Source organism: Acipenser ruthenus, chromosome 13 (genome assembly GCF_902713425.1).
Source record: "Acipenser ruthenus chromosome 13, fAciRut3.2 maternal haplotype, whole genome shotgun sequence".
Classification (NCBI taxonomy): Eukaryota; Metazoa; Chordata; class Actinopteri; order Acipenseriformes; family Acipenseridae; genus Acipenser; species Acipenser ruthenus.
This window is the reverse complement of record NC_081201.1, coordinates 4370001-4392500: the sequence shown is the minus strand read 5'-3', so window position 1 is coordinate 4392500 and position 22500 is coordinate 4370001. Positions and strand designations below refer to the sequence as shown.

At 40.1% G+C, this 22500-nt stretch overlaps 1 protein-coding gene across 20 annotated transcripts in view; it reads left to right on the top strand.

The window, feature by feature from the left end:
- Nucleotides 1–22500, top strand: part of LOC117418205 (trinucleotide repeat-containing gene 6A protein-like) — a 94093-nt gene that overhangs the window by 66341 nt on the left and 5252 nt on the right. For 10 of the 20 annotated variants that reach the window (XM_034030946.3, XM_059035489.1, XM_034925925.2 and 7 more), the window contains 21 exons: nucleotides 988–1075; nucleotides 1425–1446; nucleotides 6198–6524; nucleotides 8242–8289; nucleotides 11328–14183; nucleotides 15360–15557; nucleotides 15954–16129; nucleotides 16416–16496; nucleotides 16576–16627; nucleotides 16715–16854; nucleotides 17985–18155; nucleotides 18628–18765; nucleotides 19114–19251; nucleotides 19432–19509; nucleotides 19721–20153; nucleotides 20713–20850; nucleotides 21072–21227; nucleotides 21381–21521; nucleotides 21730–21831; nucleotides 21937–22155; nucleotides 22364–22434. In XM_034030946.3, coding sequence (XP_033886837.3) covers nucleotides 988–1075; nucleotides 1425–1446; nucleotides 6198–6524; nucleotides 8242–8289; nucleotides 11328–14183; nucleotides 15360–15557; nucleotides 15954–16129; nucleotides 16416–16496; nucleotides 16576–16627; nucleotides 16715–16854; nucleotides 17985–18155; nucleotides 18628–18765; nucleotides 19114–19251; nucleotides 19432–19509; nucleotides 19721–20153; nucleotides 20713–20850; nucleotides 21072–21227; nucleotides 21381–21521; nucleotides 21730–21831; nucleotides 21937–22155; nucleotides 22364–22434 — 5773 coding nt within the window. Of the gene's footprint in view, nucleotides 1–987; nucleotides 1076–1424; nucleotides 1447–3996; nucleotides 4125–6197; nucleotides 6525–8241; nucleotides 8290–11327; nucleotides 14184–15359; nucleotides 15558–15953; nucleotides 16130–16415; nucleotides 16497–16575; nucleotides 16628–16714; nucleotides 16855–17984; nucleotides 18156–18627; nucleotides 18766–19113; nucleotides 19252–19431; nucleotides 19510–19720; nucleotides 20154–20712; nucleotides 20851–21071; nucleotides 21228–21380; nucleotides 21522–21729; nucleotides 21832–21936; nucleotides 22156–22363; nucleotides 22435–22500 lie in introns of those variants that run through there. The other 10 variants (XM_059035485.1, XM_059035493.1, XM_059035480.1 and 7 more) reach the window with 10 other exon arrangements.

The window sequence follows — 22500 nt, the reverse complement described above, 5'->3', positions numbered from 1 at the left end:
CAAGTGTCATTTTTCCTAATTTAGCATTGTTACAGAAACACCAGTAGTTAAATGTATTGACGTTTGGCATTAAGCACGCTAGATATGTTTTTATTCTTCCATAGATGCATGAGGGGTGGCTAGGGTACCGAACTCCCTCACAATGCATGAAGATATAACACAAGATTGAAAAACCATCAATTCATTGATTTTGTGTTAACAGCTGTTATGCTTGTTGGGCCATCTGTTTGAAGGCAATGCCTCCGGTTGTCCTTCTTTTGCCCTTTCTGTTATTGCTGGGACAACAAAACTAACTTAGAAATAACCTTAATCTAATTCATGTAAATAGAAGCAACATAACTTCGATTTGTGCTTGACCTGTAGATATTCCAGGGTACCTTGTTAAGAGTACAGTGCTATCAGGTTACTGAAATGTATACTTTCTGTAAGAACGGGCTGCACATCCAGATATCAAGTTAACATTAACAAAGGTCACATGACTCCCAAGTCTGTAGTGAACTGTTTTTATACACCTATTTCTGTCAGTTCCTTAGGATGCATACATTCTTCAGACTAGCTGACTGAGGATAATTTGCTCTGCAATGAGTTTTGAAGATTAGGCCTATTGGTGTGTTAACAAATGGTAATGGAAATTGGTAATATCGCATTGGCGGATGATGAGTTATTGTATAATATAACCCTATTTTTGTAAACAGCCTATGTCACACTTGTTAGCTTAGGCGCATCACATTTTTAAAACCAAGGAGAACGCCAATGTGCCCTACAGGAGGAGCTGTTTATAGAGTAGTAATTCAGCGGTTCGCTAGAGGAGTAATCCTTTAAGTAGATTAGGCAGAGCTTTCCGCGTGTTTTCTAATTATGTTGCTGCATCCACTAGTTTGTTAAACTAAAGGAACTTGAATGGGTTGGGTGATGGGGTGGGGGTATGAAGATGTGCATTGAGATAAATGACAGTATTCATTAAAGCCTTTCTGTATATTTCTGTAGGGATATAGTGCAAGAAAAGGAAGAACAGTTGATGGAAGAAAGGAAAAAGAGAAAAGAAGACAAGAAAAAGAAGGAAGCTGCTCTTAAGGTAATCTACTTTGACACTTTTAAGAACGACTACTGAGGAAGTTTTACCAAAAGCTGAAAAAATCTGATTTCTCAGGTAATCCTGATTAAAATGGCAATTACACATTAAACATTTATGTAATGTAATTGTCAACATTTGTATTATGAAATATTTCATATTTTGTAAACTGTGTCAAATATAGTTTGTGCAAGGTCTTTTGATTAACACCAGTCATTTCTCCTGCAAATTTCCCAAGAGCTGTTTACAAAAAAGCTTATCCAAGTGATAAGAGCTTGTATTTCCCTTGTTTTTGTATTTTTGTTTTTTCTTCTGTCTTCTTGGTTGTTTCTAAACTTTTTCTCTCTTTCAGGCCACTGAACAAAAAAACAAAGGTAGGTAAGATCAATGTTGTACAATATTCTGTTAAGGTATAAGTAAAATTGTATATGCTAACATGAGCATGCATTAAATCGTGTCTACACTGATAATTAGAGTATTATTTATTAGCATGTACTTTTAAGGGTGTTTTTGTTAAGTCCACCAGTAGCTGAGTGAAAAGGAAGTTGACCAGAGGCGGATTATTCATGTTATTAATCTCATCAGAGCGACCTGCTTTGGCCGGTTTAAAATCCGGTGTGGACTCTTATGTTCTTGATACGAGTCACGCTTTGTGTAAAATGTGTAAGGCTCGAATCAAGTATTCAGGGAATACAACCAGTCTTGAGTGTCCATGACCCCATCAGATAGACAGCACGTCATCGCCATCACAGTTACAGACGGCGTCAGATTGTGAAGGTATGATAACTCAAATGCACAAGCTACACTAGAAACATTAAATCATTGAAATCTATCTGCAACAAAGCATTACCTGTGCATCCTAGGAATCAGTCTGCTGACCGTGTTCTCCACTGCTAGAGATGTGGTAACGGCGCAGAGAAGTGCACTCAAACCAGGACTTGTAGATCACTTGGTGTTAGAGAACATATTATTTTTTGTTAGATTCAGAACTTTTGAATACAGAACTCCCAGTTTCATGTTGTGATGGTGACAAAATGTGTTCGAGTGTTGTGTACAAATTTTGTATTTAATATCGGAAATAGCAGAACCAACTCGCTGCATTTTTTAAACTTGATTTTACTGAAAAATAAACTAACATGTAATCATAAGAGCTATCTGTGTCACATGCTGTCAGATCAGGACTTCAGTAACACTGAGCATCGGAGGTGCAGCATGATACAACTGTACAGAATTAGGGGTGACGTCAACAATTCCAGACAGCACTTGCAAAATATTTAAAATAAACATGCTGAGTTAATTGCAGTCATCAGCTATTCAGCTACCATTCAGCAGAATGAGGCAACAAACAAACGAGTACAGACATTAAGTTACTGTTTTAGTATCGCTTTAGTTGTTGTATTTTAAGCAGTTGAATATGGTAGCAACCAACTTGCTCCTGAAGTTGCACCAGCAATTGAATTTGGTGACCAATTTTTTTTATTTGGCCTAGGAGCCATTGGCTCCTAAGGCAAAAGCTTTGTCTGGAGCCCTGATTTGTTTTAAGAAATATATTTTAAAGAATAAATAGGAAACAAAAGCAAAACCCGCCGTTAAGCTTATTGGACCAAAAGTTCTTCAACAGTGTTATTGCAAACACTTGCACAAGCAAATGAGAATTGTGTGATTTTTGTTTCTTGTTAAATTTACTGTATTGTGGTGCGTATCGTATCGTGACCCTCGTGTCGCGATATGTATCGTTGATGCCGATACCCAGCCCTAATTCCACATAGACCACGCATTGTCTGGCTGTGTTTTGTGGTAGTGCTTGCTTTGATAACACTTACGGTTACATAGGATATATCCCTGATAACGTATATCATCCCTATTAATTGTTTGCTGCCTAAAACAACGTACCGGAAGCTATTTGTGTACGGATGACCTCCATGTCACTTGAGTGAAAGTTGTGTTACTGTGCTTATAAATGTATCGATTTGAGTAAGGATAGGAAGTTGTTGGTCACAAAAAAAGTCACGAAATAAATTAATTACATAATTGAAGCTAAAACATTGTGTTTTCTTTTTTTCAGTACTGGAGGATTTAAAGTGGAATCAGTTTCTTTGACCTGCCTTTACCCAAATGTAGAATAAGTCAATAGTTTTGAATGTTAGGTATGTGCAAAGCTGTATGCATCAAGCGTGGACAAGCAGAGAACTGCTTTGTTTTGTTTGCCAATTGTAAAGACAAACCTGCTTGTTACACTAACTCCAGGTTTTGATGTGCTGGTATGTTTTCATTCCAGTTGTGTAGTACACAAAGCACAGAGCGTGGCATCAGTCATTTCAGAAATGCAGACAGGAACAAATCTTTCTACATAATCTTTGTGTTTTAGTACACGGTCAGTTAAGAGTTAAAGTGCATCAACAATGTAGGTGTTTTCCAGAGCAGCTTGCTATTTTGAGCCATAGGTACAGTACTTTTTTATTTTATTTTTTAATTTCACGAAATTTCTAGTACTGCTGCAGCTTACATGTGCCGACATGAAAGCTAGACTTCCTCCGCTTGCCCTTTAGCATTCCACAGCTGACATATCTGGTGCATGAAAAGCAGACGTGGGTTACTGTACAATTAAAAGAAAACAGAAACACTGTGCTCTAGGGGGAGCAGCATGGACAATCTGCATAAATGCAAAGTATTGCACTGTTGCTGCTGCCATCTTTATTTACTCAAGTTTGTTTTTCTATTTGTTGAAAGTGGATCTATTTGGGATGAAGCAATTTTCCATCTGCAGTAGATTTGTGTAGGCAGCTGCCCGAAATGTTTTTTTTTTTTTTTCCTTCTCCTAAGCTCAAGTCACTCTCTGGGCCCCTACAACAGGAGGAGTTGGCAAGCAGTGCTCTTGTAGCAGTAAAATGACACCATGCTTCTCCATTTTCTAATGAAATCTGCAGAGTGGGAAAGCAACAGAAGTTGGAAACGTCTGTCTTTGGAATCTCTCCTATTAAACTGCGGCCTAAAACCTCTGCTATTTGCAGCTTTTTTTGTTTGTTTTGTTTAGTTTTTTTCTTGCATTCAGGTTTGTTTCTTGATTTACGTAAATATTAATCGGGTCCTTGGTTTGTGTCTTGCAAGCACTGAGGACCATACAGCAGGTTTTTAAAGTGCAGAGACTCGGGGAGATGGTCTGAAATGTCAGGGGTAAGGCAACGAAATCTCTGCATAAATCAAAAGCATTTCTGAACTAAGTAAATTGTCTGTGTGAAGAGTTTGTATTAAGTGTAATTGTTATAGAGCAAGCTAAATAACAGATAGTCAGTGCTGACTGTTTAACATTTGGATGGTCTCTCTCTCTCTCTCTTATCGGTAACTGCGTTGAAGTGAAAATGCAGCAAGAATCAAGTTTGCTACATAAAGCTCTTAATTATGTTGGCTGATGTTGCCAAGACTGTAACAGGGTTCCGGCAATGAATGTTGAAAAACTGTAAGCAGTGCTTCTGACTGCAAGGAACAGGTTCAAGGCTGAGAACGGTAAAAAAAAAAAAAAAAAAAAAAAAAGCTTCTGCTTTAGACGATAACAAACTGGATCCTTGATAGTTATGAGATTAAAGCTGTTTTATTGTTTTATGGTGTCAGTACATACCATCTAGAACTAGAAATGAAGTACAACTGTGATACTTAAGTGTTTAGTGCTGTAAATAGTTTTAATGGAGAGAAGTTGCATTTTTCATGTCTGGGTTGTCCAGCACTGTGTTAAATCTGTTAGACCACACTAATTCCAAATGCTCCATAATCTGCAACTTCAGGTGTGTGCTTGAAAGGGATCGGACGGAATATTGGGGACACGATTTCAACATTAAAGATGCCCTTTATATGACAATGTGTTGGTTTTGTTCTTTAAGTGTAGTCTGCTAGTGTACTTGGCTACATGTGCCTTGCAGGTGGAAGTTTTTTTTTTCTTTCTTCAAGTAGTGGGTAACAATCATGTTTGTATTGGAGTCATACGACCAGAACATTGCCCCCAGGTGGAATCCTTCGAGTGATCAGATGCTGGAAAATTGGTAGACCTGTGAAAGCCCAATCCTTGCCTTTTCAAAACAGACTTCTGCAGTGATTTACTTGCACATTCTGGTTGTGCTTTTGTGTTGATTTGCCATATTTAGGTATTCCTGAATTCTTTCTGAAATTAAGCATTAACCCCATATCATGCATTTGTTGTGTTTGGTGAGCTTTGTACATTTTCACTCCCTGTTGAGTCAACAGAAAATAATGTGTCGTGTTAGTCAGTGACATTTATTAATCCATTGAAAGTTAGATTTAGTGCCCAGTGCAACCGATTTGTGTTTCTTTACAATTCATTGTACTTAATTGCATTCAGTTACTCAGATCATCTGCATGTACACTAATTTGTAAAAAATAATTTGTCAAGTTGAAATTAAAAGATTTATAATGGCTGGTGTGTGTGCAGTGGCTTCTAGTATAGTCTTCTCACATGTATAACTATTGTTAAACTGCTAGTCATCTTCAATAGATAAAGCAAAGTGCTTTTCTGCAGTTCTAGCTGCAACAATGTTGGTTCTGCATGATTCCTATCAGAAAAACACCCCCTTTACTTCCTGTTGGTTTTTCTAATTAAAGCGAATCGCTTCCCAGTCTCTCTGGTGTTCTGGAACTGATGTACGTCTGGGCTGTTTTCCTGCCTGCTGCTTGTCATTCTCCACTCAGCTGTGAAATTGAGTAGAATTAGGTCTGATGTGGGAGGGGGGTGCATAGGGCAGTGTAGGCTTGCAGCAGCAGGCTGAATGAAATAAATACGCATTTTCTGTGTCCTTGAAACAGATACTGCTTTTCTGTGTCTGTTTCCCATTGAAAGGTAGCTAATGATACACCAGTTTTAAGTTACGCCGGTTTAGTTAGCCGTTCATGTTTGTGATGTTTTGTAAGAAAATTAAGGTTAGTAATTTCAGGCAGAATATTTATTTATAATTCCAATTCAGTTTAAACCCAAATATTGTTCATGTTTGTATTTAAGTAACTTCAGATACTGAACACTTGTTTAATCTGGTAGCCATTTAAAGGTTTTTGACCTTATGAATCTAATGACAGTCAGCCATTTTACTTTGTAATGTTTACTTTTTTTTTTTTTCTTTAGTGCCAGAATCAAAGTCCAGTTCAAGCCAGCCTCAGTCTGCCAACCCTAACAACGGCACTTCAGCTGTAACCAGCAGCATCAGCAATGCCAAGCGGGCCGCAGCCTCCAGCAGCCAGCCGCAAGCCTCACCTCGATACCCGCCCCGCGAAGTTCCACCGCGTTTCCGACACCACGAGCAGAAACAGCTGCTGAAACGGGGTCAGCAATTACCTGTCCTCGCTGAAAATCTGGGAGCGAGAGCCCAAGCGCTGAACAGCAGGAGCACCGTGACCACACCGCCAGCCAGTGACGGACCGCTGCAGAACGGCAACAAAGACAACCACACAGGTACAGGAATCCCCACGGTTTAATTCACAAGTTGCTGCACGGTACAACGCTATCAGTGAAAAGCAAACAAGAAGTGTGATTTGCACCTCTGAATCGAGTGTGCATTATGTATGTCTGAGGTATCAAAGGTACTCTTGCCCCCAGGCCTGGCAAGGTAATGAGGTTATTTACATGAACTGGAATAGACAGACTGATTTGTTGAATTGCATGCCGCTGAACAGTGTCCCTATGTTGGTTTCAGTGATAAACCTATTCTCAGTGCTTTTAATTACCCAGATTAAAATTTTCCAAGAAGCATATTCAAATAGTCTTCTATTTTTTTTTTTCAATGAGTTGGAAATGTCCTGTTATCCATCTCAATTAACTTTTAATATGATGCTAATAAACCATGCATCACAATTGCAATTTTATTTAATTTCTTATTAAGAATTTCAGACAGAATAATCCCACATAAACCACCTCCTCTATCCCCTACAAAAGGGTTTTCTCTGAAACAATAATATTTTTATACTCCATTTAAATTGTTTTAAAAAAAGAAGAAAAAAACATGTACAAACTGAAACGGGGAAAAAAAAAATGGAAGGCCTAATAATTTGTCTCCTTCATATGTCAAATTAGTTCTGAAATGTAACCAAGATTATCTCTGTTAGGGATTGTCTCCGTTTTTTGTTAGCTTTTCTAGTAACAACATAACTTGGGAATCTTTTCAAATATACTGTATCAATCTTTTTCACTGACTCCTGGCCTGTAGCTTCTTTTCTATTTTTTTTAAGATGTTCATGTCAAGAGGCTAATTTATGCATGCTGGTAAAAGGTTAAAATCATTTTTTTTGCCAGAGGGCAGGAAAGTTGTTTTGCAGCCTGCTTTGGTTATGGTGTATGAATTGCAAAGTTAATTGGCTCTGGTTACACATTAACAAAAATGACATCCTGTATATTTTTATTATAAGCAGCTAAGAGGATTGTTGTATGAGAATGGGAGAACATTAACCTTGGTGAACAATCTATTGCTTGTTGCCTTTTTTATTAAGAGCATTAGAAACGTTTTTTTTACTTATGAATAGATACTATTATATCTACAGACTTCAATAATTTAGCATCTTTATTTCTCAATCAGCTGTGCTTAGGTTTCCCACGAGTGTTTAGATAAACTGCACTCTACCTTTATTTGCTCTGGTATGTTACATGGATAGTTTGTTTTTATCTGTACTCTGTGTAAATCAGGACATAGTTTCCTTATAATTACAACTCCAGGTGTTCCCAATAGGCCACGTGATCTCAGACTGGCTCCTCTCTCCCAGCTTTATGTAATAAGTCTGAGATCAGATTGTTTGAATGAAGCTTCATTGGCTGCAAGTACAGTATCATCCTAAATCATGCGCTGTAATGTACCTGTTTACAGTGTGCATGAGAGGAGATTAAGAGCAATAGGAAGAAGCATGATAAAGTATTTGCAAAATCAACAATGCTGGGTCAGGGTCAGAAAACAGAGAAGCAGTCATATTGCAAATTGTTTAGAATAACCAAGCAACGTTATATACCCGTTAGATACGAGATGTTAATCTCAAGGAAACTTTCTCCCGTTTTGCTAAAATCCTAAAAATCCAGGGTACTAAACTGTTAAAGCACAAATTAAAGCAAGTGCTCTGTAAAGTTTAGCAAGGCAGCCAGAAAAACTTTCTCCTAAACCTTTTCTTGTGGTCTTGCTTTCTCGTAGGCATGCCCCCCATACGGGATTTGGTCAGCCACTCTCCTAACCAGTCAGGTGAATGAGACGCATTTATTTTCTGTACACCTCTTTATGGTGGTTTGTGTGCCTGGTGCTTTGTGGGGATTGGTCATTTGAAATAAATATGATGATGGCTGCATTCATTCATTTAAAAAATATTTTTGCTTGGTTTTGTCACATTTTCACATTATCTGAAACTAGCACTGTTGCATGCCATTTAATAGTGTGTGATTAGTTATTAAATATACACTACTTTACACACATTGCATCCTAGTTTTGTGTCCCCATTCCCATCCTCCATGCATTGTGATTCACATATACTGTTTTATTCAATCAATACATATCTCACCTAGATACTGAAAATAAATGCAAGTGAAAGTTTGCTGGTTTAAGTCTGGGCTATGTGGCAACAGTTTTTTTTTTTCCCTAATAAACCTGCTTTTTTTGATAATGGCAATTGCAAAGATTTATACTCAATGGGGAAAGTGTATATTTTAGGTGACATTACACTGTCAGAATGCATTAAGCCTGTTTGTTGTACAGTAGCTGTGAAATGGGGAGGAAAAAACGATTATTTTCTGAAAAACAAATTCTTCCTTTCTTGTATTTCATATATTGAATCAAATGCATACTAAAAAGCAGACTGAATATTGTAAATAAATAGTATTGCCCCTTTACTAGTTTTACTATTTCCTTTTTTTGTAAGATGATGCAAACTGCTTAATGTGTCTGGTCCAATGCCTTCACAATGTCTGCTCAGCCCATGAAGGGTACAGTATTTGGCTGATCGTACTGCATACATATCATCTGTTTTGCTTTCTAGCAGACAAATCTCTATTATTTATCTTTAATTCAGCTTAAAGGAAAATGTTAAGGTTATAAGAATAAAAAAATGAGTTGTCTTTTTAAAAAAAGACAATTTGAGATGCCAATAAACAGATTTGATGTACAATTTATTGAGGTTTTTTGTGTGTGAAATGAGCTTTGCTTGGCATTGAAATAAGCAATTTGTTTCTTGTAATGAAATTTAAATTTGCAATCTGCGCTACTGTTTATTTTAGTCTTTAGACCCCCCTGGGATTTTGTATGGGTGACTGGTTCAAATAAGTTACAGCGTAATGCATATTTCAGTAGCCAAACTGATCCGTTCACAATCTTTTGCGAACAGTGTTGTAGCATAGAGGCTTAAGGAAGTTCATGTTTGGAATTTTATATTTCTTGCAGTTAGTATTCATTTAGTCTGTTATGAGTCTGGAGTTGAGTCTGACAATCTCCATTAAGACTAGAAGCAGGTGTTCTGGTGATAGGTGTGAATATTGGCTCGTGGATAATGAATTTTCAGCTCCCTCTGCTGGCCAATAATGGCTATTGTTTCAGGGCCTTCTGATGGTATTAACTGGAGAGAAATGTTCCTTTTTGGTGTTCTGTTCCTTTAAGACCAAACAAAGTACAGCTAAGAGGGATAGACAAGTTGAGTAAAGCAAACATTTTTGTTTGTTTTTCTGTTACCAGCTTGTCCTGTGCTTTTAGTTCTTGCCTTTTTTTATGAATACAATAAGTGCTAAACTGGTTTAAAAATATTTGACTGAAAGTGTATGTTAGATGTGTGGGTTCGTGCGGGTTTGGCAGCGTTCGCTCTGCCATTTTCAGGACGTCTGCAGAAAAGCTTGCGCAGTGCTGTTTAGTTACTGTTGCTGTGATTCTGTTGGCTGCATTTCAGTATCGACTTCTGTGCACTGATGGCAAAGGCTGGAGTTCACCTTAAAATTTGCAAGAAAAAACAGTGGCTGTCGTCTGTGCTTCGTCTTCAGAGAGATATAGATGAGTGCCTAATGCTATAGGAGGCTGTGTGGTCCAGTGGTTAAAGAAAAGGGCTTGTAACCAGAAGGTACCCGTTTCAAATCCCACCTCAACCACTGACTCATTGTGTGACCCTGAGCAAGTCACTTAACCTCCTTGTGCTCCGTCCTTCTGGTGAGACGTAATTGTAAGTGACTGATGCATAGTTCACACACCCTAGTCTCTGTAAGTCACCTTGGATAAAGGCGTCTGCTAAAATAAACAATGCAGGCATAAACCTTTGTTTTAGGGAGAATATTTTTGTCGATGTGGCTTTCTCCAATGTGAAGGGAGGTGAATCTAGTGAACTTGGCAGCATTACAAGCTGAGATCTTAAGGGAGCCTTGGCAGCCATCTTGCAGAGCAAGTTGGAATAGCTAGCAGTCTAGCCGATATGGAAGTTTAGTTTTTTTTGGGGTTTTTTTCCCAGATTGGTGTACCTGCTTATGGAAGTCAGACCTGAAAGGGATATTTTTTTAATAAAGCTGATGAGGACTCTGAACTTGGCTACTGTGCCTTTTTCATTCTCTCCACGGTAGATATTGTATTGTATTACTGCTTTTACAAAATGGCGACGGATGAGTTGTTCTGTTCGAATGTCGCTGTGTCTACAAACGCATTTCTCTGTGTAGAAGGAGAAGCAGCGTGGTTGTTTAAATGGTTCTGGACTGTGTTTAGAGAGAGCGTGCAACACTGGCAGGTCCTCCTGTAGCAGGACAAAGATATTTCCACACAGCACCTTCAGGAATACTGGGCATAGACTTCACAGAACAAATTAATTTTGCCTCGCTGTGGAGTTAACCAGTGTACTGGCAGGTATTACAATTGTAGGAGTGTACAGGTCGTCGCTATTAAATTAATCTGCACAAGCTAGCAATTGTAATAAAATAAGTTTAGTCCTGCCTTTTATATTTCAATCATGGCTTGCAGACGTTTTTTTTCTGCACTTTGCACCCTGCTTGCCGCCATGTGCAAAAACCACCAGTTAGTTTCACATATTATTCCTTACTTTTTAAAGACAGTGTATTTACAATGATAAGTTATAGGGAAGTCAGCAGGCCAGCGAGTGTATTGGCCAGTATAAAGCTATTGCATGAAGACTTGTGTTCAAATCCTGCTTCCCCCCCCCCCCCCCCCCAAGTGTTATGAATATTTTGCATGATCAAATTAAGTTTTAAATGCAACATTTAATGTACTCAAGACGTTAACTATAATTTTTTCTTCTCTCTCTTCAGATTTGAATCACGGTGGTCTGGGATCACATTATGAAAATTCCCACTGGGGACCTGGCTCTTCTGGCAGCGATTCCAACACCAACTGGGACAAAGTTATTGTAGACGGGTGTGATAAGGAAGCCTGGCCTTCAATCACTGGCAGTGACCCAGAGTTGGCTTCAGAATGTATGGACGCTGACTCTGCCTCAAGCTCTGGGTCCGAGAAAAACCTTAGTATAATGGCATCTGAGAACGCTATTGGTGACAATGATGGCAATAGAAATGGCAACGGACACAGTTCTCAGAATCATTTTATGGTTGGAAATGGCAGCAATAATGTCGACAATGGAAGTATTAATGGGCCTTGGGGTTTATCCCGTGGCTCAATGTTAAGCACATGTCAAGGTTCTGTGGAAGGTCCCAACAGCAAGTTAACTGAAAGTAGTCATGCTAAAATAAATGCATGGGGTAACTTAGGTTCCTCAACCAATGGAGGTATAAATCCAAGCACTTTGAACCCAAATGCCAACCATGGTGCCTGGCCTGTTTTGGAAAACAATGGGCATAATCCACAAGGGCCTGTGGGAAGTGGGAATAATGGCACCAATATTCAACGTAGCACCATAGGTCAAATGCCCAACAATCAGAGTATTAACTCTAACATGGGTCATTCCATCCATGGATCCTGGGGAAGCCTTCAGGAAAATGCTGAATCTGAAGTCAATGGTACAAGGAAGGTTTCTTTAAGCGGTCAACCTCAAAACCTTAACACTGAAACGAATGGACCAAATAACACTACTAACATGATGACCTCTAGTTTACCAAACTCTACTGGTTCAATGCAGATGAATGAACTGCCTAACATTACAGGGCCCCGGGCCTGGCGTATGAGCACAGTAAACCCTTCTCAACATCAGGCCTCATCAGTTTCTAATGGCACTTCCATTTCTCAGTATAACAATGGTGAGGGAATTAATGGCGGGTCTTATGGTACGACATGGGGTGTGCCAGGCACTAACTACTCTGGAGACAAATGTCAAGTCCCTAAAGGCCAAGCAATTGGTGACACTGTGAATGCAACTCTAATGCAGTCTGCGATGAACGGATCAGCAGCAGGTGCTGTTTCTTTTAAGAATAGTAGCAGGGTTGGCAGTCGTGGGGGAGCATGGGAATCTGGTACAGTCAACTCCCACAATGTGGCATGGGGAACGGGGAACAGTGTGGGCTCAGGAGGGGTTCAGCGAGCTTGGGGAAGCGCTTCTTCAAACACTGGCACTAACTTATCCAATGGGGAATGGAACAACCTGTCTAATAATCAGCATTCCAATGATGGCATGAATGGGAACGGCAATAGGAAGGGAACAAATGGATGGAAGTCCCTTGAGGACGATGCTCTTTGTGGTCAGAATTCTGTGATTTCCCAAGTGAATGAGCAGAACAGTGTATGGGCCAAATCTACAGCTACTAATGTGGAAAGCGAGGGTAGCACAGAAAGCACTGGAAGTCAAAATGAGAAAATGAAAGGGGATGGACACAGGGGTCGTGACAGGAGAAAAGCTGACCCACAAGGGTTAATCCAGAATACTTTGAACAGACCGGACTTAGACCCATGTGTCCTTTCCAACACTGGTTGGGGTCAGACTCCAATCAGACAGCACACTGCCTGGGATATAGAAGCTTCAATGCAAATTGAGAAAAAGACTGATATTGGAACAGGAGCCTGGGGAGGTGCCGTTTCCCAGACTTCTAACTCAGGGGGGTGGGGGGATGGGCCTATCTCAAACAGCAATGATACCTCATCAGTATCTGGGTGGGCCGATCAGAAGCCTGCCACAGGGTGGGGAGACACCAAAGGCTCTAGCAGCCAAGGGGGTTGGGATGACAAATCTGCTTCTGCTGCTACAGGAGTGGTCAAGAGCAATCAATCATGGGGATGTAGCAAAGAAGATAAGTCTTCTACATGGAATGATGCAGAAAAGGTAAAACCGGGATGGATAGAAGGACAGAAATCAAAGCAAGGTTGGGGGGCTCCATCTCGGGGTGAGGAGTGGGGGGAAGCTCCAAAAGCTAACCAATGGGGTGAGCCTCAGAAATCGGGTTCTGGTGGCTGGGATAGTGACAGTGATAGATCAGTTTCTGGCTGGAGTGAACCAGGTAGATCTGGTTCTGGTACTAATACATGGGGAGGAGGTAGAGGTGGGGGTGATGGTAATAATCCAAACCCAAGTAAAGCTTCAGGCTGGGGAGAACCTGCAAAGGCTAATAACCAATCTCCAGGTTGGGGAGAGCAGTCAAAGACTAACCAGCCCCAAGGCTGGGGAGAGCCATCAAAGCCTAATAACCAGTCTCAAGGTTGGGGAGAACCATCAAAGACTAACCAGCCCAAAGGTTGGGGAGAGCAGTCAAAGACTAATAACCAGTCTCAAGGTTGGGGAGAACCGTCAAAGCCCAGTAACCAGCCCCAAGGTTGGGGAGAACCGTCAAAGCCAAGTAATTCCCCTGATTGGAACAAGCCACAGGATGTTAGTGGTGGATCATCGTCTTGGGGAGGAGCTCCGTCCTCATCTTCATCTGCCACCAATAAACCTGCGGGCTGGCAAAATGGACCAGTGCCAGCCGCACCAAAGGAGGAAGAGCCGACAGGCTGGGAGGAACCGTCGCCAGAGACTATCAGGCGCAAAATAGAAATTGACGACGGAACCTCTGCTTGGGGAGACCCAAACAAATACAAATACAAAAATGTGAACATGTGGAATAAAAACGTTGCGAACAGTATTACCGGATCTGAACAGGAAGCACAGGTACAACAGCAGCAGCAGCAGCTGCCGCAACCACCGCCAAGTGCCATGCTGAACAAAGAGAACAGTGGTGGCCCTGGTAAGTTGATTTGTTATTTTGTATTTATTTATTTTTTTACTGTACATGATATTTGGCAATTAGTTCTTAAACCATTGTTGGTACAGATGTATTTCTTTATTTAGATAATTGACATTTTGCCAGTGGAGTATCATTAAGGTTGAACTGCTTAGCAACAACCCACAAAAATGTATAAACCGCCCATCTATTGACCTCGAACAGCTCTAAAGAGCTGCCCACAAAGTACTTCTGGGGGATCTGTGTTTTGAAGCTTTAAACCACCATACTTTGTATCTACTAGGCTTTTTATTGTGTAGTTTTATAAGGGTTTGTTTGGTGGTTAAATAAATGGCTTGCCTTCACAGTTAGCGTCTTCTATGTGGAAAAATAGGTTTGATTTACCAAATGACTGAAGCTACAGTCATTTAGATGCAACATGAGTAGCAGAAAATGATTATGTAGAGAGGGATATTTTTAAATATAATTTGAAGCATGAGGTGTAAGGTGAAATGAAAAAATCTCTGGTGGGAATTACATTTTAAAGACCAGGTCTTGGATTAGTGTAAACAAACCCTGTATATAGATTAGGCTGGGGTAATCAGTCTATTTTAAAAAGCTCTCTGGTGCATACATGAATTAGAAAATGGGGGCTATTGTTTAATAGGGATTTAAAAGGTAATGTCAAACTTGATTGGAACAGGTCCTATGTCAGTAATTTAGTCTGTTCAAACTGAAACACTAAAAGAATATATGGGGGGGGGGGGGGGGGGGGGAGTATGCATTCTTTGTTCTGAAAAGGTCTGTATGTTTATGCATCATCATAGACAATTGTCTTTTCTCTATCTAAATAAAATACTATGTTTCCAGAAAAATAACTAATTAAAACAATGAGCATAACTTAGTTTTCGGTCCTTACTCAAGAAGATTGGAAACATATTTTAATGCGTAAACCCAGTGTGCATTGTGTTATATTTTTGCTTTTATTTAATTTTTCTAAACTGAAAATCTGCTGTATACCAAACCTCCGCAGATTATCTTTTGAAGGCTTTTTTTTGGTACATGCGCACTCATAGGAAAATTCATGACCTAAGGTAGCTTAGCTGACTGCTTGTGTTGGTGACAGTGTTAGTTTAGGCAGCTTGAAACTTTTGTTAGAACTACATTTAGACAATTTTTTTTTTGTATAAATTACCAAAGGATGGGGAGAGCCTTATGGTGTTCAGGCGAAGTCTGAATCATCTTGGGGAGAGCCGTCCGTTCCACCTACCACTGTAGACAATGGAACGTCTGCCTGGGGCAAACCCATAGACACTGGTAACAGCTGGAGAGAGCCTGGTAATGAGACCGCTGGCTGGAGTAACACTCCGGTCGGGCAACAGCCTCAAAATAAACCCGGTAAGGCAGCCATAGAGTCTATTCATTACATTTTCTTTCATTTTATTTATTTTTTGGTGTCTAAAATGTGGTGTTCGAATGTGCATTTCCAAAAACTGAAATGTAATAACTTGTTACTTAAAAACTCCAAAGGTTGTGTTTTGTTAAGGCCAGCTGTTTTGGATTATGGCAATCCTGTGTTGTTTGTTTTGTTTTTTGGATTGTATTTTGAAGTGGTTTATATTGCCCGTACATGTGTCTGAAACCTGCTCTTCTGGTGTGGTACTGGTAGCAGCTGAATAAATCTGTTTAATACCTGTGAAATATTTCTTCTCAGTATTAACTTGCTTGTCTACAGTAACTGAAGCCACTTTATTGATTTTTATTTCTGTTTTTATTTTTGTGTTTATTTACTAGGACCCAAACCTATGCAAGATGGCTGGTGTGGTGATGAAATGTCAATGCCAGGGACTCGTCATCCCAGCTGGGAGGAGGAGGACGACGTGGAAATTGGAATGTGGAACAGTAACCCTTCGCAGGAGATGAACCAGTATTCAAACTGGCCGTCTTGCATGAAGAAAATGCCTCCAAAGGTAGAAATTCCACAGACAATATCGTGCCTGGTCAAAACTACAGTAGAACTGCCAAGAATTCTAATTTAAAGTTTTAAAGATGTTTATCTCCTGTAACGGGATATACATGTCCCAATTCTATATCTTGCTCATCCAATCTGATGAAACTTGACTATTTACGTGAAGTTATTGAGAGTATTGGTCAGGTGTCTACTTGGCCAATCTGGTCTATACCGATTTTTATTTTTTATTGCACAAATTAAGTCTTGCAGCCATTACCTCAATTAATGTAATGTGTTGTTTTTAGGGCACAATAAAAGGCGGGAACAAACAGGATGATGCATGGATGAATCAATTTGTGAAGCAGTTTTCTAGTGTTGGTTTCTCTGTAAGTATAAGACCATTTCTTAAATCGTGTGTGGTTGTTATGCTGTACACGTGAACCAATGTAGTAATTTGTTTTACAGAGGGATTCTTCTGAAGAAGCCCTAAAGAGCAATAAGATGGACATGTCTGGAGGTATGTTTTTATGTGTACCTAATATTTATAAAACAAATGAATTTTCACAGTTGCTTTATCTAATGTAAATCTCTACCTCTCCTGCAGGAATGTTGCATGACAAGAGAATGGACATGGATAAGCATGGCCTAAATGCTGGTGAATATAATGTTATAGGAAAGGGCTCTGGCTCCCGCCCACAGATCTCCAAAGAGTCTTCCGTGGAACGCAGCCCTTACTATGATAAGGTTTGTGTTTATTTGCTTGAAGCTAGGTTAACTATTTTCATGTTTTCACATAGGTAAATAATGCACAAGAATAGACTCATTTTTAGATATGAACTAAAATGAATGCTTGGGTCATTGCATATTGTAATTGGCAGTTTAGAAAATGTATACTGAGCATCAAAAGAAACGTATCACTTATATTTGAGCATCAAAAGAAACATATTACTTATATTTGGATAAAATTCACTGGATGTGATTGAAAAATGACAAACTCTGTTTTAGAGCAGGTGCAGTGACTTAATGTGCTGATTTAACAATTGACATCGCGAAGATGCTGCAAAATGATCTGTCGATCTTGGGCAGGTGTTGTGACTCTTGGTCTCCCAGTTCGTGGCGCTGTCATTGACAGTGTGTCTGGTTATACCATCTCGCCAGGTTTGAAATTGCTGGCTGTGAGCACCCAAGATGGCGAGCCACAGTACGCTGCCCTAGTCCAGCCTCCAACATGCCGATTGCACGAAGGCGCTGCTCTCTTAACAGTGGCATATTGTTTTTTTTTTCTGTGATTCTTTATTGCTGTTATTCAAGCTTGCAATTCAGCAGCTGAAATCGCTCCATATCCAGTGTCCAATCAACTGTCTCACTAATTAGGTGATTAAGTGCATATGCTTCAGTCATAGTCACTCAAGCGTGTCATGGTCAAGGATGAATGATCGAGTGATTAAAAAGAAACCAAAAACATTTCATCAATCTCCATTTTTATATACCTTAATTTTTTTTTTTAAATAAATGTGTTATAATAATAAGTTTCTTTCGATGCTTGGTATATCTTAAAGGCAGTGTCCTCCTGAATTTTCTGTATTCCCCGATGGGAAGATTAAGTAACATTTGGCTAATAGGAGGAAGAATGCAATTGCATTTATAAATTGTCTAAATGTAACAGGGCTCTTCTATTTCATTTCCAGCCTTTCGCTAGCCTGTAGCAGTAGTGTTTTTTTTGGCGTATTATTCTAACTTTGTGTTTTCTGTTTTCTGCTGCCCTTTCTTTTCCACCTTGGTGATGCTGGGCTTTCATCTCTCCACTTCCAATCCTGTTCCTGATGCTGCTGTATAACCATTACCACTTGCTTTCTGGCTGGTGATGTGTGCAGCTGTCTTTGGCCATGTCTGGGCACGATGGCAGTGTAGCAGAAGAACCCCAAAATGTACAGTTTGTTTCTAATCAAAATATGAAGCTTCCCCCTTCAAACAATGCACTACCTAATCAGACCCATGGCTCTGTGGCAGGGCTGGGTATCCAAAACTTGAATTCTGTTAGACAGGTGAGTCTTGCTCTGTTAGCAATAGGGTTTCCAATTATAACAGCACAGCTCGATTTTATAAAGAGTACTAAACTCTAGTCCTCAAGGGACGTTCCAGTACATGTTTTATTCTACTCTAAACTATACCATAAATAAGCTGTGAGTACAGCCTTGTAGTATACGCAATAATACTGATTTTTTACTATCCAAATAAAAAAAAAAAAAAATGTAACTGATAACTCATTTCACAGTTTGACTTGCAAAAAAAAAAATTGGGGGGGCTGGTATAGGGATTGTTCTGGGTGGTTACATTACATGGGAATCTAATTGGTCTGTTTACTTGAATGAGATAAGGAAGAGGGTGGTTCAAGGAAAACATTTGGATGGTATTGCTAAATTCATTTCAAAGTTTTAATTTCTTGCCCATCATTCCATCATTTTCTTACTTGGTGATGGTAGCAAGTGTCGTTTTATCTTTTTTAACCAACTCCAGAATGGCAATCCCAATATGTTCAGTGGCAGTAATGCAGCAGCACAAGCCAGGGGCATGCAGCAGCCTCCAGCACAACCTCTTAACTCATCTCAGCCTAACCTCCGTGCTCAAGTGCCTCCTCCATTGCTCTCCCCTCAGGTAGAGACCAGGGTTCATTGTGCTACTCCATGTTACAAAGTGATGGTTTACAGAAAATGCAAACCATCTTGTTTAAAAAAAATAATAAAATTTAAAATAAAATAATAATAAATGTGCATGATACCTCCAATTTAAACCATTGCTGATGGCATTCCTCCTTCTTACCAATGCAATGTGCAGATTTGTATTGTTACCCATGTGAAAGGTGTATCACAATGATTCTCCTTAATCTACAGCTAAGACAAACTAGGACAAAGGGGGTACAAGTTAATGAATTCTTTTTAATCTCTTTAAAATTCTTTAAGTGAATAAATGTAAACGTCTTCTGTTACTTTTTGGTCTCCTCAGGTTCCAGCGTCATTATTGAAGTATCCACCAAACAACGGGGGCCTGAGTCCGCTCTTTGGCCCTCAGCAGGTAGCCGTGCTCAACCAGCTTTCCCAGTTAAACCAGCTATCGCAACTCTCACAGATCTCTCAGCTGCAGGTAAGAAAGCTTTTAAACATAAAAATAAAAAGTACAATCTTAATGTATATGGGGTTTTGGCACTGGTTTTGGATCCAAGCTTGTGGGCTGTGTTTTGGCAATGGCTCAGTCATTATATGTGACGAGAAAACTGAATGAGCTGACAGCACCCTCATCTTGCATCTTTATTGTCTGTTTCAGCGGCTCTTGATGCAGCAACAGAAAGTTCAGAATCAGAGAAGTATGCCATCTGGTGGACGTCTGCAGCAAGACCAGCAAGTAAGATCTATTTATCATTAGTATTGATACTGTGTCTCATTTTACACAAAACAATTGTTACAAACACTATTTCCATCCACCTCAGTTAGCACATTTCAGTATGTTATGGTGCTTGTGACCGCAGCAATTATAGGAACAGTGAATTGAGATGTTACTAGTTAATTTTGTAAATTACCACTGCTGTTTTAACATGCACACCTCTCTCTTGCAGGGTCGGCCACTCGGCATGCCTCAGCAGATGATGCAGCCTCCACGCCAGCTGGACCCCAACCTGATGAAACAGCAGGCTCACCTCCAGCAGCAACAACTCCATCAGCCTGCCATGAAGTCCTTCCTGGAAAACTTCATGCCCCACCATGAGCTGCAAAAAGAGCCACCAACACTCAATTCATTCAGTAGCTTCCCTATAGGTGGGTTTCCCCAGCCTAACTTAGGGCAGTCTGATGCTATTTTGCACCAAGCTGTGAAGCACCCCATGATGTCTGGCCCTGATCTTGCGCCAGGCTGTTATCCTCCTGGCACACATCACAATCATAGCCATCTTAGTCCTCCACTCACTAATGGCCATCCAGGGCCAGTCTCGCCCATCCATCAACGGGCAGGGAGGAAGTATGCCAGCCAAGAAAGTACTGTATCAGCAAGAGGTGAATAAGTATGATTTTACTCAATTTGCAGGGTCGAATGTATTCCGCTTTTCAACCGGAGAGTATCCATTACTATCAGTATTTGGCTAGATAGCCTGTATAATAGGGGTGTACAGTTCCGATCCTTGAAGTCTGAGGGCCTCCTGGTGGATTTGTGCACCCCTGATGTAAAACTTAAAAGATTACGTGATCGCTGCTGGGTTAAACGTCAAGTGATGCTTCCTGAAATGAACACGTTTCAAATAGAGTACACTACATGAATTGCAAGAAAACCATTGGGTGGTATAGGGCTGGATCAGAAATGCACATGCTGGAGAGGAAAAGCAACATCGGAAGGGAGTAAAAGAATTGTCTCAAGCTTTTTCACAGATTTCCAGCTCTGTAATAAGATCCTGGCTCTTGGCTTTTTCCATCTTTAAATTTGCTTCATCAAGAAGTATACAATGTGCCAAGAGCAGGCATGTCTCTTAGGATGGAATGTTGTGGTCAGATAGCTTTCTGCTCCATGTATAGTTTCAAGCTTTCTAATACATTTTTATCACCTTTGTTTGTTTTCCAGGCTTGAATTCAAACTTGAATGTAAACAATCTTGATATTGGCAGTATTAATTATAAAGAGCCACAGTCCCGACTGAAGAAGTGGACTTTGGATAACATTTCTGTTAACACATCATTAGATCAAAACTCCAGCAAACCTGGTATGTGCATTAGTAATGAGCAGCTTGTTGAATTAATAGGTACTGATTGCCAGTGTAAGTTTACATTTTTGGGACATTTTGCAATATTTTTTGTATTGTATTTAAGGAGATGCAAATAAATGTTAATTCTATTATATTTGTTAAATGGGGATTATGGAGACAGGATACCAGTCATTGACTACATTTAGAGTAATAAGTCTTTTTATATGGTTCTTTTACAGGTGCTATTTCAACCGGGCTTCGGCTTGAAGAGTCTCACTTTGGTCCATATGACTTCATGAACAGCTCTCCTGCCAGCCCTCCTGGATGTGTTGGGGACGGCTGGCCCAATCGTGCCAAATCGCCTAACGGCTCTAGCAATGTCAACTGGCCACCAGGTAAAACTGCCTTTTACTTCCTCCCTAGCTGGTTCCCTTGAGTTGTAATCTATAGATCATGTTACACAATCTTGTGGTTAAAGGCTATTGGTTATTGTGAAGTACTGCTAGGATTTTGGAAGCCATATCTGTAACTGTTTTGTTTTGTCTTAGAATTTCGCCCTGGTGAGCCATGGAAAGGATATCCAAACATTGACCCTGAAACTGACCCTTACGTCACTCCTGGCAGTGTGATAAATAATCTCTCTATTAATACTGTTCGGGACGTTGATCACCTCAGGGACAGGAATAATGGTATGGGGACGTTTTTATATTCTTGATCTGGTAGGAAAGATACAATGACGCCTTTTTATTTGCAAGATCTAGCTGGGCAATAGGACACATCACACAATATGCTGTTGCTTTCAGTGCTGGCCCAGTGCTAAATATATTTAATGTTGTGGATGTGTGTGTTGTGTTTTTGTTTGCAAACACTAAAACTGGTTGAATTGTTTCACTGCAGGGGCAACCTCATCTCTGAACACCACGCTGCCTTCAACTAGTGCCTGGTCATCCATTCGTGCCTACAGTGGTTCCCTCAGCAGTACAGCACAAAGCACTTCGGGTAAGATCCCTTACCACAAACCAACTGAGCAAGTTAGACACGTATAACATGCTGTTTGTATGAAAGGCTGTCCTATTGTTCAATAACGTTTATTTCTCCTTCCAGCCAGAAACAGTGATTCCAAATCCACTTGGCCACCTGGTCCAATCACAAACACTTCTCTGGCTCATGAGCTGTGGAAGGTTCCTTTGCCACCTAAAAACATCACTGCTCCGTCCCGCCCACCGCCTGGGCTCACGGGTCAAAAGCCTCCTTCCTCCTGGGATAACAACTCTCTCCGCCTGGGCGGAGGATGGGGGAATTCTGACTCGAGATACACTCCTGGTAAGAACTGGAATGCTTCGAGGTGGGAGTCAGATGTTTCATTAGTAACCTGAAAATTAGAGCGAGTCAAATTACTAATGGATCCAGTAGTATTGACTTATCACAATGGATTAAATGATAAATCCGCCTGCTTGTTGGTCCTTTCTATATGGAATTGGTAGTAGAAGTGATTTCTTTATTTGTTTTGATTTTACTTCTTCACTTGCAGGTTCCAGTTGGAGTGATAACAGCTCAGGGAGAACAACCAATTGGCTTGTTCTCAAAAATCTTACACCTCAGGTGAGTCATTTCTGATTGCGTGCCATAATAAAGGTAGGGACATAGAACTCCTACCAGCTTGGCAGA